Here is an 18,205-nt window from a genome sequence, read left to right on the forward strand (position 1 = left end):
CAGACGAATCAGAGTTATATTAAAAATGTCCTGGCTCTTCAAAGCTTTATAATGGCAGTGAATGGTTGTGTCGTTTTTGAAGTCCATAAAAGTGCATCTATCCATCATATAACTGCTCCACACGGCTCCGGGGGGTTAATAAAGGCCTTCTGAAGCAAAGTGATGTGTTTGTGTAAAACTTTATAGACTGTAATCTCTAACTACCGCTAACTTCCACGTTCACGAGAGACTCTGACATAGGACGCTCTGGTGAGAATATGCTGTGTTCATCACTGGAACTTGCGCTACGCCTGCATCCGACGTCTCACGCTGGAACGCCAGGCTCTTGTGAACGCGCGGACAACAGTTAGTGGACGTTAGAGATTATAAAGTTTTAAATATAGATATTTTTCTTACACAAACGCACGACTTCGCTTCAGGCCTTTATTAACCCCCGGAGCCGTGTGGAGCAGTTATATGATGGATAGATGCACTTTTATGGACTTCAAAACAGAAACAGCCATTCACTGCCATTATAAAGCTTGGAAGAGCCAGGACATTAAAACCCTTTCATGCATGAATTATGGAAAACATATCTAGATTTTTTTAAGATTCTTTTTTTTACTTTAATATGATGCTAAAACTGAAATCCATTTTAATTTTTACAAAATTCTGTTTTATTTAAAAAATATTTAACTGTATGTGGACACCATGCAACAAAGGGCATAAAATGGGACAAAAAGCCACAGATAACAATATGGAATATTGTGCTTTTATTATATCATTTTATGCTATGCATAGCAGCTCAGATATTTAAAACATTAATATTACAATATAACAACGATAAAACACATAGTGTAGGAACTATAAGGCTAGTTACATATATGTGGAAACCTAGTAGCAATAATGGGCTGGGCTTTGCCGGCACACACTCCTCATCAGTGCGGTCCCTGTCACACACACACACACACACACACACACACACACACACACACACACACACACACACACACACACACACACACACACACACACACACACACACACACACACACACACACACACACACACACACACACACACACACACACACACACACACACACACACACACACACACACACACACACACACACACACACACACACACACACACACACACACACACACACACACACACACACACACACACACACACACACACACTGTCCTCTGGGATATTCTCTGTTATTCTGAACTGAGTGCTTGACCTGTGCTGTCCCTGTTTGGTAGGCAAAATGCAAATTTGTCTCGCTATGTATGTGTAAAGTTGCACAATGGCACGGTTCACTCTCAAGACCCTTAAAAGGAACTAAAGACGTCGTTAAAAAGTCCATCTCACTACAGTGGATCTACAATAACTTTAAGAATCGGCGACAAATAGTTTTTGTGCGCAAAAAAAACCCCTAAATAACGACTTACATAGTGATGACGATTTCAAAACACGGCCTCATGAAGCTTCGAAGCGTTATGAATCAGTGAGTCGAATCAGCAGTTCGAATCGCCAAATTTCAGCAGTTTGGCGGTTTGACACGCGATCCGAATCATGATTCGACTCACTGATTCATAACGCTTCGAAGCTTCATGATGCAGTGTTTTATGTAGCCAGCTACTTTTTGATAGTAACTTGTAGTGTAGCTATTTTCAAAAGGGTAGCTTGAATATAACTTAACTACTCAAAGTAGTTTTTACTACAACACTGTTTTTTTAGATCAGCCACAGCAAAAAAGAACCACACAACAGACAGAAGAGCAACAGACAGGACAGACAGTTATTTTCCTTTTTCTTCCCTGTAAAAGTATGCTGTAGGTTGATGTATAATCAATTTGTTCTATTTAGACAAAACCATGCCTCTACATAGTGCTTTAAAATTGTGTGTGTGTGTGTGTGTGTGTGTGTGTGTGTGTGTGTGTGTGTGTGTGTGTGTGTGTGTGTGTGTGTGTGTGTGTGTGTGTGTGTGTGTGTGTGTGTGTGTGCTCTCTCTGAGAAAACATTTTAATCTAAAAAATGTTACACCAAGAGTTATTTTGTAAGTAACGTGTTTGACAAGCACTAAATTATTAAAATTGAATATTTTTTCAATAAGATACTGGAAAGATTTTTTTCCCCTTAACTTTTTGTTGTCATATGTCATAATCTCCAATTATAGAATTATTTGCGTGGTAAAATCAGTATACAGTGTGGCTTATTTCTCATTTTGGCTGAAACGACCTCTATCCGAATCTCTTTTAGTAGTGAATATGTCTCATAAATAATATCAAATATACCAAACCCATAGTAATACTGCTTAATATAGTCAATATCACACACAATTACACTGAAATGTGTTTATCCACATCTGTCCAAAATGACACAGATGCAGTTTTAAAGGGATAGTTCACCCGAAAATGAAAAATTGTGTCATCATTTACTCACCCTCAAGTTGTTCCAAACCTGCATGAATCTCTTTCTTCTGCTGAACACAAAAAATTATATTTTGAAGAAGACATTTTGAAATCGTAAAAGAGACACCGGAAGAAACAAAAGCATCAAAATGTTCATCAACAAGGAAAATCATTTTAACATTGTCAACAGATTTGCTATTTAGGTTCAGTAAGGTCAAATAAAATCATTATTATTAAGCTGTTTTACTGCTATTTTGAGTCCTACATTTATACCCGCCCTCAAATACCTCACAATAGGGAAGAAAAGACAATTGCAACTTACATTTCATGCTGACTTTAAAGCTGCACTATGTAAATTTTCCGTCCACTAGAGGTCGCCTATTCAAAACAAAGGCGTAGTTTGATGACGCCACGTTTGAGCGCAGAATCTGGGATAGGACTCCCAGAAATCATGTTGATGGATGTGATTATTAACGTTACTGTAGTGTGAAGCAAAGCAGGACCGAGTGTTGTGGAGCTGAGCAAGGCCACTGGAGCGATTGATAATAAGATGAACGCAACACACGCCTCGCGAGCAGCGGGACTTTTATTATGCCACAGTCGCCGGCGCCACTTCCTCTTCTCCGGTCATGAGTCTGAGGTAACGCAGCTCTGATTATAATATTAGACACATCTGAGTGTGTTGATAATGATGTTCTGACGTTACTCTGTGCGTTCTCTCAGCGGCTGCTATGACACTTGTTCACACTGCAGTGAGAGTAAAGCGTTTCTGCAAAATAAAACCAGAAACCGAGGGGAACGCAGATATGACGCCATCGACAGGCGACTCCCTCACACGTCCCGGTTCCTCAGGTAAAAGAGCAATTTCTCACGATTTACAAATAGTTGGAAACATTTGGGATATTGTAAGTACTCAACTGAACCAAATATACAACACTGGCCTAGTGGTTTTGGGATATCTTACTGAGAAAATGTTACATAGTGCAGCTTTAATGTTCTCAAGCAGTCAATATTATTAGCAGTGCCGTAACACATTTCAGAAGTAGACCTGGATATACAAAACTAGTACAGGAAAACAAAACAAGTACATTTTAAAGTGATAGTGCTGCTATATATTTGTGTAATATTTGTGAGTAATATATGTGTGATCAGGGAGTAAAAGTATTTTTTTTTTTCTATGCATGAATTTTATATAGAAAAGAAATAAGAGAATTTTCATTTAATAAGATAATTATTTAATTTCATTTTGATAATATGTTTTCTAGTTTAATGCAATTTTTTATTTTTTTAAATTGTATTTACCTTTAAATTACTAGATTGTATCAATACATAATAAATAAATAAATAAATGGTAATTAAAGCACATTCTTTCAACTTAAATTCAAATAACTAAAACCTTTTTAAAGGGATAGTTCACCCAAAAATGAAAAGGACCCCATGATTTACTCACCCTCAAGTCATCCTAGGTGTGTATGATGTTCTTCTTTCAGACGAATACAATCTGAGTTATATTAAAAATGTCCTGGCTCTTCAAAGCTTTATAATGGCAGTGAATGGTTGTGTCGTTTTTGAAGTCCATAAAAGTGCATCTATCCATCATATAACTGCTCCACACGGCTCCGGGGGGTTAATAAAGGCCTTCTGAAGCAAAGTGATGTGTTTGTGTAAGAAAAATATCTATATTTAAAACTTTATGGACTGTAATCTCTAACTACCGCTAACTTCCACGTTCACGAGAGACTGACTCTGACATAGGACGCTCTGGTGAGAATATGCTGTGTTCATCACTGGAACTTGCGCTACACCTGCATCCGACGTCTCACGCTGGAACGCCAGGCTCTTGTGAACGCGCGGACAACAGTTAGTGGACGTTAGAGATTATAAAGTTTTAAATATAGATATTTTTCTTACACAAACGCACGACTTCGCTTCAGGCCTTTATTAACCCCCGGAGCCGTGTGGAGCAGTTATATGATGGATAGATGCACTTTTATGGACTTCAAAACAGAAACAGCCATTCACTGCCATTATAAAGCTTGGAAGAGCCAGGACATTAAAACCCTTTCATGCATGAATTATGGAAAACATATCTAGATTTTTTTAAGATTCTTTTTTTTACTTTAATATGATGCTAAAACTGAAATCCATTTTAATTTTTACAAAATTCTGTTTTATTTAAAAAAATATTTAACTGTATGTGGACACCATGCAACAAAGGGCATAAAATGGGACAAAAAGCCACAGATGACAATATGGAATATTGAGCTTTTATTATATCATTTTATGCTATGCATAGCAGCTCAGATATTTAAAACATTAATATTACAATATAACAACGATAAAACACATAGTGTAGGAACTATAAGGCTAGTTACATATATGTGGAAACCTAGTAGCAATAATGGGCTGGGCTTTGCCGGCACACACTCCTCATCAGTGCGGTCCCTGTCTCTCACACACACACACACACACACACACACACACACACACACACACACACACACACACACACACACACACACACACACACACACACACACACACACACACACACACACACACACACACACACACACACACACACACACACACACACACACACACACACACACACACACACACACACACACACACACACACACACACACACACACACACACACACACACACACACACACACACACACACACACACACACACACACACACACACACACACACACACACACACACACACACACACACACACACACACACACACACACACACACACACACACACACACACACACACACACACACACACACACACACACACACACACACACACACACACACACACACACACACACACACACACACACACACACACACACACACACACACACACACACACACACACACACACACACACACACACACACACACACACACACACACACACACACACACACACACACACACACACACACACACACACACACACACACACACACACACACACACACACACACACACACACACACACACACACACACACACACACACACACACACACACACACACACACACACACACACACACACACACACACACACACACACACACACACACACACACACACACACACACACACACACACACACACACACACACACACACACACACACACACACACACACACACACACACACACACACACACACACACACACACACACACACACACACACACACACACACACACACACACACACACACACACACACACACACACACACACACACACACACACACACACACACACACACACACACACACACACACACACACACACACACACACACACACACACACACACACACACACACACACACACACACACACACACACACACACACACACACACACACACACACACACACACACACACACACACACACACACACACACACACACACACACACACACACACACACACACACACACACACACACACACACACACACACACACACACACACACACACACACACACACACACACACACACACACACACACACACACACACACACACACACACACACACACACACACACACACACACACACACACACACACACACACACACACACACACACACACACACACACACACACACACACACACACACACACTGTCCTCTGGGATATTCTCTGTTATTCTGAACTGAGTGCTTGACCTGTGCTGTCCCTGTTTGGTAGGCAAAATGCAAATTTGTCTCGCTATGTATGTGTAAAGTTGCACAATGGCACGGTTCACTCTCAAGACCCTTAAAAGATACTAAAGACGTCGTTACAAAGTCCATCTCACTACAGTGGATCTACAATAACTTTATGAATCGGCGACAATATTTTTTGTGTGCAAAAAAAGCCTAAATAACGACTTACATAGTGATGACGATTTCAAAACACGGCCTCATGAAGCTTTGAAGCGTAATGAATCAGTGAGTCGAAGCAGCAGTTTGAATCGCCAAATTTCAGCAGTTTGGCGGTTTGACACGCGATCCGAATCATGATTCGACTCACTGATTCATAACGCTTCGAAGCTTCATGAGGCCGTGTTTTGAAATCGTCATCACTATAGAAGTCGTTATTTAGGGTTTTTTTGCGCACAAAAACTATTCTCGCCGATTCATAAAGTTATTGTAGAACCACTGTAGTGAGATGGACTTTGTAACGACGTCTTTAGTGCCTTTTAAGGGTCTTGAGAGTGTAAAGCACATTGTGCCAATGGAGGCCTTTCAGAGCCATCAGATTTCAACTAAAATATCTTCATTTGTGTCTGAAGATGAACGGGTGTCGAACGACATGAGGGTAAGTAATTAATGACAGAATTTTCATTTTTGGGTGAACTAACCCTTTAATGACATTTTATCAGGCTACTTGTCCGGTCAAGCAAGTAAAATTCTCTTTCACTAGCCCCTTCAAAAAATCCACTTGTCCCGGACAAGCGTTAATGTCGAGCCCTGCTTACATTAGGTGTCTCTGCCAACCTCTTGTGGAAAAAAGATAATATAACATGATATTTCATGACTCTTGCCACTAGATGGCCTTATAGCTCTATATCAGGGGTGTCCAAACTTTTTTTAAAGGGGGCCGGATTCGATATTGTGGACATACCCGGGGGCCGGTCCCTTTTCTAGTCTATTATATATATATATATGACATGTTTTGTTTCTTGGAAACATGACAGATTTGACAAAAGCTTGAGCTGACAGTAAAGTAGCTTGAGATAGGACACAGGAAATGTATAGATATTTAACAATATCTGTAAAACTTTCATCAACTAAAAAGTTTTAATGGGTGAAATTTTTATATTATTACAGAGTTAGAACTCTATTCTTATTTAAATTTAATAAGTGCTCTATTTAGATCACCACAGGTAAAACCACACTACAAAACATGCTTTTGTGACTTGGCATTTCTGTCTTTTTTCCCGTCTAAATATATAAAAATTCTTATATCAAGATGCTTTTACTAAGGAAAATTACATATTTTTTCCTGGGGGAAAAAATCTAAATGAATTGAGTTTTTGCTTGAAACGTTTTTTCTTACCCCATTGGCAGATATATTTGCTTGTTTTAAACAAAAACTCACTCAGAAAACAAGAAAAAATATCTAATGTCATTTAACTTATCTCGTAACATCTTGATTTAAGAATTTTTTGATATATTTAGACTAGAAACAAGACAAAAAATACTAAATGACAGCATTTTTTGCAGTGCACACAAGGCAAAAAGTAATACATACATATATTATATCATATAATATATACATACATACATACATATATATATATACATCTAGAATGGTATTTAGTCAACATATAAATTCAAATGCACAAAACTGCAAGTTTATGACAAAAAATAGTCTGCAATTTGGCCTTTATTACTCATTTAATACATGTCTACATTACAAATTAAATAAAATTAGATATTAACCTACATTTCTGACAAATTACCATGGTTACAGGTAGTGTTACCACAGTAAATCCATGATAAATTTGAAATGCGAATTGTTGTTTGAAAAGTATTTTGAATCGGCTCAGCTGATTTGCACGTTAGTGTTGTTGATTAAGTCAGTGCTGTTTAACTGGAAATTAAATAAAATCACCGAGAGATTCGCAGCTCGTACCGGAGACCTCTGCGCCGTACTCGAACACTTCTCACGGGCTGTTTAGTGGGCGCGTGATCGAGACACTCAGCAGGTAAACACATTTGTTCAGAGTCAGAGCTCGCGAGTTGCGCAGAGCACAAGCAGCGCTGTTTCGTTCTGCTTTGGCCGCTGTTTCCCTGGCCTAAAGTCTAGTACTGCCACCTCGCGGTGACATCGTGGAACTGCATGATTTGTAAATGATCCGTGGCGGGCCACATATAATACATTTTAATAGACACGCTGCGGGCCGTTTGAAATTCATCCCCGGGCCGCATTTGGCCCGCGGGCCGGACTTTGGACACCCCTGCTCTATATGGAGCAAATTAGCTGTTTTTGCTGGGTCTTAAAGTCAGTTCTTCAGTGTGTATTCAGATACACGTGTAGAAATTAACAAATCATCAAAGTTTTAGCATTTTTAGGTTTTTCTATGAGCACTTTCCATTCATTTCTAAGGGGATCAAATTGACCCGTAAGGGAAGAATTTGTTACTTTTTTTTTGTTTCAACCACAAAACTCCTCAAATCCAGTCATTTTTGTTTGTGCATTCATGGTTGAAGTGCGACAAAAGTCCTAGGGGCTTGGACCACTCCGATGAACTCTCAATAAAAAATAAAAAGTCAAAATGACCCGAGGGAAAGATGAGGGTCAAAAGATCTAAAAACATAAATTCCTGAACGTTCTGTTGTTTCAATAAATACATGTACATAAAAGCATATCCTTGTTGTTCAACTGGTTCACCTGTTTTTTTCCCTTGTTGTTGTTTTGAATTAAAATGATTTGAATGCTTTGTCGGGGCTTCTCTAGGTTTGTGACTCCTCTGAACATTGGTTGCATATTTGTTCTGGGTCACAGAAAGCAGGCAAATCGATGCAAGACATTTCATAACTACAGTGTGCATGCTTTGCTTTCCATATCATTTGATGTTGATGTCAGTGTTTCCATTCAAAAGATATTTTGACAACGCGATGGCTCAAACCCCTGTGCAGGAAATGTGAAGTTACAGGCAGTTTGGCACATGATACACTGCCCGGCCAAAAAATAAACAAATAAAAATACATTTGTATTTAAATAGGCAAATGCTTAAGAGTCCATGACTGGATCATTATTGCAGTGTTATTATTGTTTCTAGCATGTTATATGTTTGGCAGCAGTTCTTCTAACCCTAATGGATGGAGTGTGTAGCTTTTCATTTCTTATACGACCATATAAGAAGACACATCATGGCCATATTCCAGGATATTAGATCAAATTCATCAGCTCAAATTGTGAAAGAATGGTTGGTAATTTTCACACTTAACATAAAGTGTTTACTCTTTCTAAATACCTCTTATTAGTTGAATATGAAAGCGGTCTGCCGGAAGCTAGATATTTTACTTTATAAGGTGTTAAATATGGATATTTTTCTTACAAAACCCATTGGTTCGCTTCAGACGGCCTTTGTTAACCCCCCGGAGCCGTGTGGAGCAGTTAAATGATGGATGGATGCACTTTTATGGGCTTCAAATTTTGGACTCCCATTCACTATAAAGCTTGGAAGAGCCAGGACATTTTCAATATAACTCAAATTGAATTCGTCTGAAAGAAGAACGTCATATACACCTAGGATGACTTGGGTGAACTGTCCCTTTAAGACTTCTCTTTATTCCTTAATAAAAGTTGGTCTCAGCAACTTTGTGAATAGCTTTTAAGAGAGAACTCTTAGACTTTTACTGCTATTTAGGAGTTAAGATAAAATGTTTTGTGAATACGGCCCTATATGCCAAAATATATTTTGACATATCTCCAAAATGCTGCAGTGAAATGGTTTCATATGAGATGTACATATAGTTTGGGATGTCCCTTATAAGAATTGTCCATTGTCTATTTACTGATTAAAAATGAGGTCTTTATAGGCCTCTGAAGTGGAATAATTTGACAAAACGCTGCAGTATGAGGTAGCCTATGCATATAATATGGGACGTCCCCCTATAAGAACTGCCCCCCCCCCCCATACTGATTAGAAATGTTAGAAATTAGGTCTTTATAGATGTATAGTGGAATAATGTCATATATCTCCAAAACGCGACAGTAAAACGGTTTCATTTGAGATAGCCGCATATGGGACGTCCCCTGTAAGAACTGGCCATCGTTTTTTTTCCACTTATTAGAAATGAGGTCTGCATTCTATAGGCTCCTTGTTTTTTCTCATAACTAATTAAGTTAATGCATTAACTTATCACTAATATATTTATTTAAATATATCATATATACGTATATAAGATTATTACTTAAATACACTTAAAATAATGGCTATCATCTTTGTTCACATTGAATTTATGCACAGTCACGGAAGAAATGTGACAACATTCAAGAGGCAGCATTCAAAATCTCCTTTTAATTTGTATATGTACTCCATAAACATTATTACAAAACTCAGCAAGTTACCAATATTACATTTCACCATACAGGCTTGATCACAAATATTTAAAACCTTTGCAACAGATACAACATAAAATAATACAAGAATAATTTACATGAAAATCTATAAAACAGCGAAGAGTTCACAATTTTTGTCTGAACTTTTTTGCCTATATGTGTTTTTCACAATAACACAACACTCTCACGACAAGATAGTTTTCCTCTTACAAAACTTGCAACAAAATGTAGGTTTTTTTTTCCTTTTCCTTTTTTGTTTCTTAATATTTTGGTTTTTAAAACCAAAAGCTCATCATTATTCATCCTTTTCACTGCCCGCAGAGGCACAAAAAAGGTTACTCACGCGCACGCACACACACACACACACGCACGCACGCACGCACACATACACACACATACTAATACTTCACAGCACTTTCTAAGAAAAATATACACTTACAAAATATCTTACAAATTGGCACAGAGAAAAATATACAATTTTTTTGTGATGTCGAGAGTTAATTAAGAATCCCTCTGGTATCAACTCTAGACAATATTTATAAAGCTCGATAATTTCTCCAACAAAAAGGCAAAAGCAATTCCAATTAAATGACAAAGAATTGTGTCGTGAATACATCAAACGGAACCATATATTGTACATTCATAAAGAGAGGAGTAGGGTTTTCAATTCTAATAATCCTTGTTTCATCATTTCTGGGAGAATACGATTACCCTCTTAGCACCAGTAGGAGGAGGCAGCTTAACAGTGGCACATTGTAAAAAACTTGAAGTACATTCAGTTGACAACAGGCAGAAATGAGAGAAGGCAGGCAAGTCGGGCGAGCGGCCCATGTGCAGTTTCCCATCAGCATCATCCTGGTGCTAAACATGGCCGGCTAGAGGCAGAAGGGGGCGGAGTGAAATCTTTCTAAGGTAAAAGCTATAGGTAAGGCATTACTTTACCTGAGATATCCTCCTAGAGCAACTCTTTCAAATCAAAGGTGTCATCTACAAATCTAAATGTGGTAAATGCCAATGTGTTCAGTGCTTTTGAAAGGACCAATTTTGGTTAGGTTGCGTCAGCAAAGCAAATGTGCTAATTGTGTGCCACTAACAAAACGAATTAAATAAAACACAAATGAGCATGTTCAACAAAATATGTGGGTTGTTGTCAGATGAAATTGTTAGCACAGGATACTACTTAAACATTTCTGGCAAACAGGAAGGCAAAATGTTTAAAAGTGGGTTCAAGGAAAAGAGGCGTGCGTCCTTTACAGTTTCCTAACCATCTAGAGTATTCCGTTCAGGAAATATGGAACATCATGTCCCCAGTCCTTGTTACAGTAGATCGTGAAATGATTGCTTACCAACTGATACCAGACATTTAGTAACATTATCCGCGTCCACCTTTCTTCCTTGTGTGTTTCGAAGAGTCCACGTAATGCTGAGGTACATTGAATTTGGTAAGCGAGGTGAGAAAAGTAACAAAAGTTCAGAGTTGAGTTGTTTTGGTTGAGTGGTTGTACCACTGTCAGCTGCAGGTGCTCTTCAAACGATAGGGTCCGCAAAGAAAACAGACCAAACTAAGCAAAAAAAAAAAGAGAGAGAGAACAGCCAGCATTCATCAGGACAGTAACTGGAGCAGCCAGTATTCATACAGATCATAAATGTGCACATGTTTGGGACAGTGCATTTCTGTACAGTGATACTGTATAATAATGATAATAATCGTATTTATAATCTCTTAGTAGTATTATAATATCTCGTCCCGTCAAATTCATTAATATCATTATTATTTAAATGAAAGTAAAAAAAAAGAAAAGAGCAAAAATGAAGCATTTTGGGATTTCCATGGCATAGAAACAATTTCCAGTACAACTCCTGTAAAAAGCATAGTAGATAAGAGAAAATCATAAGTACATTCCAACAGTAAGAAAGTAATTAGAACAACATTAATCTGATATGTCTTCAATACAAAATGGTCGCATTGTGTGCTGTTAATGTTTAGGGACGTACTATTTCTTAGACAAGGGGGCGAAGCATTTCACACTTAAAAAAGTCAGGCAGTAAAAGGGTAAAAAGGAGGGCGTCTGTTTTCGGCATACATAATCAAATGGGGAGCTTGTTTCACACAAAGACATTTTTAATAGCTACATGTTTGAAGAGAGAAATATAATTACATAAGGGCAGCAAGATTCACTGAGAACTGAACAAAAACAAAACAAAAAAAGGTCCAAAAAGAGAATTCGCACTTATCGAAGTTTTTTCCTTTTCTTCAGACAAAAAGTAATCAGCAACTGCGAGGAAAAAAGAAAAACAGCAAAAACAAGAATGCAGAAGAAAAAAATGCAGCCATGGTCATTTAAAATCTCAATCAAGCCTTGCACAATCAATCAATAGGTAGTTTGCGAGTACAAGAAGTTTCTCATGCAAGATATCAATATCCTCTTCGGGGGCAAAAAAGAAGGAGGGGGGTACTAAAGGATAACGTAAATCCATGCATCTCTGGTCTCGAGTCAAGAAATGAGGAGGAAGTGGGAAAGTGAGGAACGTGCATCAGCAGCTAGATATAAAATATTACCTCAGTTTCTCAAAAGATGCCATTAATGATATGTCCTTATTTGGGTCTCGTTCTGGTCGCGTGCCCTTTAGATTTTCAATCCGAGGGAATTTTGCGCTGGTTTTGTGACGGTACATCTTTTTGTGCGCGGGCCCATTTACACCGGGAACGGCTAGGCTGGGCTTGTCAAACATGTTGCAGCCCAAAGCCAACTGAGGGAAAAAAGGCAGGGAGGCATTGAACTTTGCCTGGGTTTTGCCACCTTTTGTCCCACTTTTTCTGCCTTTTGTGCCCCCATTAGCCCCACAAGTGCCTTTCTTCTTGGGGTCAGATGAAGTTCCGGCCAGGATTTTGAGAGTTTTTAACTTGAGGCTGTTAGCCTCTGAGGGCAAGCAGACATTTGCTGCAGGGCCCCATATCGGCTCAACAGAGGCCATCATGAATCTCTGTACTTCGGCCATCCCTGAGACAATATTTGACAAGATGTTGGATGGCTCTTCAAACTCTCGCTGGTCATCGTGGACTTGACTTTGGCTCTCTGAGCAGACCATTCCTGTCCATTCCTCAGAGCCACTGTCCTTCAGTGGATGAGCAGCGCCCTCAGTCTGGCCTTTACCACCCTTCTCATCCAGTAAAGCCTTTAACTTTTTAGATGCTCGTGAAGTCTGCCGTGGAATTTTGCCCTTTTCTGCCTTGGGAGCTCTTGGGGCTTTGCTTTTTCTGGTACCCTGCCCTGCAGTTTGTTTGCTGCTATTTTTCCTTTTTGTCTTGGTGCCCTTAATAGCACTCATCATATCACCATCAAAGTCAGTTCGATTTTCCTCCTTCGCCCCCAGGCTTAAGTTGTCTTCACCGTTAAAAATGTGCAATTGATTCTCGTGACCATCGACTGAATATCTAGACAGATCTCGCTGCTCAATCATTTTGCGGTTCCAGTCCCCGTCTTTGGCGCATGGCATCTTAGCCCCATCCTGGAGGTCAGTGGCCTTCCCAGCGATCTTCATCTCACGGCCCATAACTTGAGGGGATAAATTAGGTGTCTCTGGAGGAGAAAGCTCTGACAGTGATGTGTGTCTGAATTTATCTGGAGTGAAGTTGGAGATATCCAGCAAGTCTGTGGACTCCCTCAGAGGTGTGATTGCTTCGATGCTCTGCTGAATCACCAGTTTTGGACTGCAGTGGGCCAGAAAGTTCTCATTCACATCATCCTCGCCATCCTTCTCGCAGGACTTAAGACTCAGAGAGCTGTAATTGCTCGAAGTAGCTGACAGTGAGCCAACTGAGTCGAAACTGATGAGCCGGCCGTTGTCGGTGTGCAGTGTGGCTCTTTGAAACTGTGGCTGCCCCTGACATGCCTGAAACTCAGCATCAGGAGGCAGTGGCTGCTCAGCCATGTAATTCTTTTCATAAAGCATTCTGTTGCCCTCCAGACTCAGCTGGCTGTAGCCTGACACAGTCAGACTCTCAGACATCGGAATGGCCATCTCTCCGATGAAGCCATTGGGTTGGATCGCAGATTCAACAATATCAGCGGCAGCAAACTGCTGGCTGGGACCAAGCTGGGAGTGCCACATCTGGGTAAGAGTTGGACAATTCTGGGGTGACTGTTGGAGCTCCGACTCTGATGGTGGAGAAAGGACACAACTTTGTGCTAGCTGAATTGAGGTGAACTGCTGCTTTTCCAAAGAGAGATCCAGTGAGTGTTGGGTCTGCTGAGGGAAAAACGGGATACCAGTGCTACCTGAAGAATCAGAGGCATCTAACAATGTTTGCAGGTAGCCCCCTGGGATAACGGAAACACTTGCAGCCATGTTCTCAGACGATGCCTCTTTGTTAGGGGAGCAGGTGGTAGTCACAAAAGCAAATTTTTCAGAGGCATTAGCTGCTTGACTCTCACACAAATGGGGACTGTGTGCAGCTGGGCTGACGTTTTTCTCTTCAGCACCTCCTACTGCGTCCATATTTTTATGCAGCGAGCAAACTTCTGTCAGGTCTGTCACGCTCTCGCTACTCTCCACAAGGTCCCTCATTTTCTTGCTCCTAAGTCTGGCTTCACTTCTGAATTTTTGTATTCTGAATATTTTATTTCCTTTTCTCCCTTCCTCCCTCTCTTGTGATCTGCTCTTCCGGGTGGCAGTGTGTATGATGTAATTTGGGTCTAATGTGCCTTCACAGCTGGTGGCTATTGTTAATGGCATTCCCATGGAGGCAGTTTCATCTGTAGAAGCAACCTCCTGCTTGGGATCAGAGGCAAAGGAGCCAGGGGTGTTAGGTGATTGCGCCACAGTTTGAATTCTCTGAATTCTAAGCCTGTTTGCTAGCTTGTATTTCCTTTTGGAGGGGCTCGAACTAAAGGCATGATGGTGAGAATTGTGTTTATCTCCTGCTGCCAGCTTAAGCTGTTCCTCTCTTTTTCTCTGTTTCTCCTGCCAGAAATCTTTCAGAGGTGCAAGTTTCTCGTATTTGTTGATTGTATCCTCATTTAAGCTTACTGACGTGTCGGCTGAACCGATTCTGCCTAGCTTCACAGCCATGCATTTATCTCCTTTGAACCTGTTGACAATAATGTATTTGATTATTACAGGTGGATCCTTGCGAGAGTATTTTCGTCTCTTTTTAGGGCACCAGTCAAGATCTTCTTCTTGTTTTGGACCAATCGGTAGTTTCTCTTGCTTTTCAATGTTTCTTTCCCCATCAGTGGACTCAACATAATACAAGTAGTCATCACTATACCTAACTTTTCTCTTGGCCCGTAATCCATAGTTCAGATGGTTCGAGCAGCTTGCGTTCTTTCGTGAGAACAAGTTTTTAGGCCTGTTGTCTTGGAAGGTGTCAAGAGAGGAAATGGTGGAGGAGCTGTCATCACTATACTCCCCTGAATCATCAGCCGAGTTGCTTGAATCAATGAAGTAGTTCATTTTGGGCCTGTAATCGGGTGTCTGCTCTGTGGAGCATTCATTTCCATCCCCTTTGCTGTCATTTTGAAATCCAAGCTCCTCTGATTTAGGTGGTAGATCATCCATAACTCGCTTTACCACACTACTTTCTTTCTTTGTGCAGTTTACCAAGACACTTGGGAAAAAGTTGAACTGGGTTTCTTCTTGCAGAACATTGGTTTTCTCCCTCATGTTGTCTTGGAAGGACTCATAGCGGATCTTTAGCGAGCACACGTCGCTGCTCAGAGTGGAATCATCATCATCATCAAACATGTAATTGCCCACGTCCTCCTCAGAGAAGAGATTTACGGATAACTCGTTCTTGGAGCAGAGATCCAGCAATTCCATCTTACTCTCGCTAATGAAGGACTCAAAATAGCCCCAGTCCTGATTTGGATTGGTAAGCAAGCCATCCTCTCCGTTGCACTTGTCTAATAGCAGGCCCTCATACAGGTTTTTGGAGGCTGAATCATCTAAGTCTATTTTCTCTGTGTCCTTCTTCTCCACCAGCTGGGTTTTAGGAACGGGAAAGCTCAGAAGCTGATCCGATAGGAGCTCTTCTCCATAACTTACTGTCTCACTTGTGCTCATACATTGCATGCTAATGTCAGAGATAGGGCAGGTGGTGTAGTCTCGGTTCATGTCAGCCATTTTGAGGTTGATAGTGGCCTCTACATTGGACAAATCCTTGGTGTCAAAGCAGCCCGGACAGGTGCGACTCTGCTGAATCAAACAGTCCTGTGTGAGCCCAGGGATGCTTGCAGGTTCTATCATGGTGAAATGGGTCTCAAGCCCTTGGCAGCACAGGGTGTGAAGGATATTGTGTAGTTTGAGGACTCATCAGTTGGGTGGTTCTCTAAAGGAGTCCGTATCGACAGTGGCCGTGGTAAGTAGTGCTTCTTTAAGGCCAATGTAACACTGTAGCAGTACGGATTGCCTCTCTTTGTGCTCTCTGCAGCAGCTGTGGAGGATGTGTGTAAGGCAGCATCTGCGACACCATTCAGCTTTGCAGCCACATGCAGCTTTAGATTACTCTTCAGATATTGTGATCCTAGACAAAGAAAAACAAGCACCAAATTAATACTGTGTATGATATTAATGAATACTACAATAATCCATGATATAAAAAACAGTAATATTATAAAGACGACATCAGTGCATTTAACTTTTTTAATGTGACATAGAAGTGGAACGGTGGTAATTAAGTAAGTATGATTTTAACCATCAGAAAAGTACATTTTTATCGGTCCTAACTTCTGGAGAAAAAAGTGCAGATACTGGACAAAGATGAAACTTTCATGAAACGTTCATGCACGCCATCAAATGGAGTACACTTTAAAAGTCTATGCATTCAACTATACACATACGCTAGCGTACAAGTAAAAAACATAAAAATGTATACTTATGACTTAAAGGGTTAGTTCACCCAAAAATTAATCATTAATTACTCACCCTCATGTCGCTCCAAACCCGTAAGACCTTTGTTCATCTTCGGAACACAAATAAAGATATTTTTGATGAAATCCGAGAGCTTTCTGACCCCACATAGACAGCAACACAACGACCACTTTCAAGGCCCAGAAAGGTAGTAAAGATATCGTTAAAATAGTCCATGTGACTACAGTGGTTCAAACGTAATTTTATGAAGCGACAAGAATACTTTGCACAAAGAAAAAAAAAAAAAACTTTATTCAGCAATGTCTTCTCTTCCTTGCAACTCTCTTATGCTATTCATTTTGTTGGGCTATTCACACAGTGCAGCGCTTCCGGGTTCTACCACATGCATGCGTTGTGGTGCTTATGTGAATTGCGTAGGAAAGTGACACTTATTTTTGTTTGTTTTCTGGGCCTTGAAAGTGGTCGTTGTGTTGCAATATAAGTGGGGTCAAAAAGCTCACAGATTTCATCATAAATATCTTAATTTATGTTCCGAAGATGAACAAAGGTCTTATGGGTTTCATGGAATGACATGAGGGTGAGTAATTATTGACAGAATTTACATTTTTGGGAAAACTAACCCTTTAAGTGCGGGTTTAAGGGTAGCACTGCGCGGCTATTGGCCTGACAGTGGAAATGCAGCTTGATTTTGGCCTCACATTTTCAAATATTTCTTTTCAAACTTAATAAGAAAACAAATTGAAGCATTTAAACTTAGATCTATTAAATTAAAACATGATTGTAACAAAGGTTTGTTTATTAGGGTAGAAGGAGACGGGAACCG

At 40.0% G+C, this 18,205-nt stretch overlaps 1 protein-coding gene across 1 annotated transcript in view; it reads right to left on the reverse strand.

Moving 5' to 3' along the window:
• Positions 1-10,792: 10,792 nt before the first annotated feature.
• Positions 10,793-18,205, reverse strand: part of nexmifb (neurite extension and migration factor b) — a 127,905-nt gene continuing 120,492 nt past the window's right edge. Inside the window, exon 3 of the mRNA XM_079838165.1 lies at positions 10,793-17,035. Within this exon, the coding sequence (XP_079694291.1) occupies positions 13,066-16,758 (3,693 nt within the window). The 5' untranslated portion in view covers positions 16,759-17,035 and the 3' untranslated portion in view covers positions 10,793-13,065. The remainder of the gene's footprint in view (positions 17,036-18,205) is intronic.

Source organism: Gobio gobio, assembly GCF_949357685.1.
Source record: "Gobio gobio genome assembly, chromosome: 16".
Lineage (NCBI taxonomy): Eukaryota > Metazoa > Chordata > Actinopteri > Cypriniformes > Gobionidae > Gobio > Gobio gobio.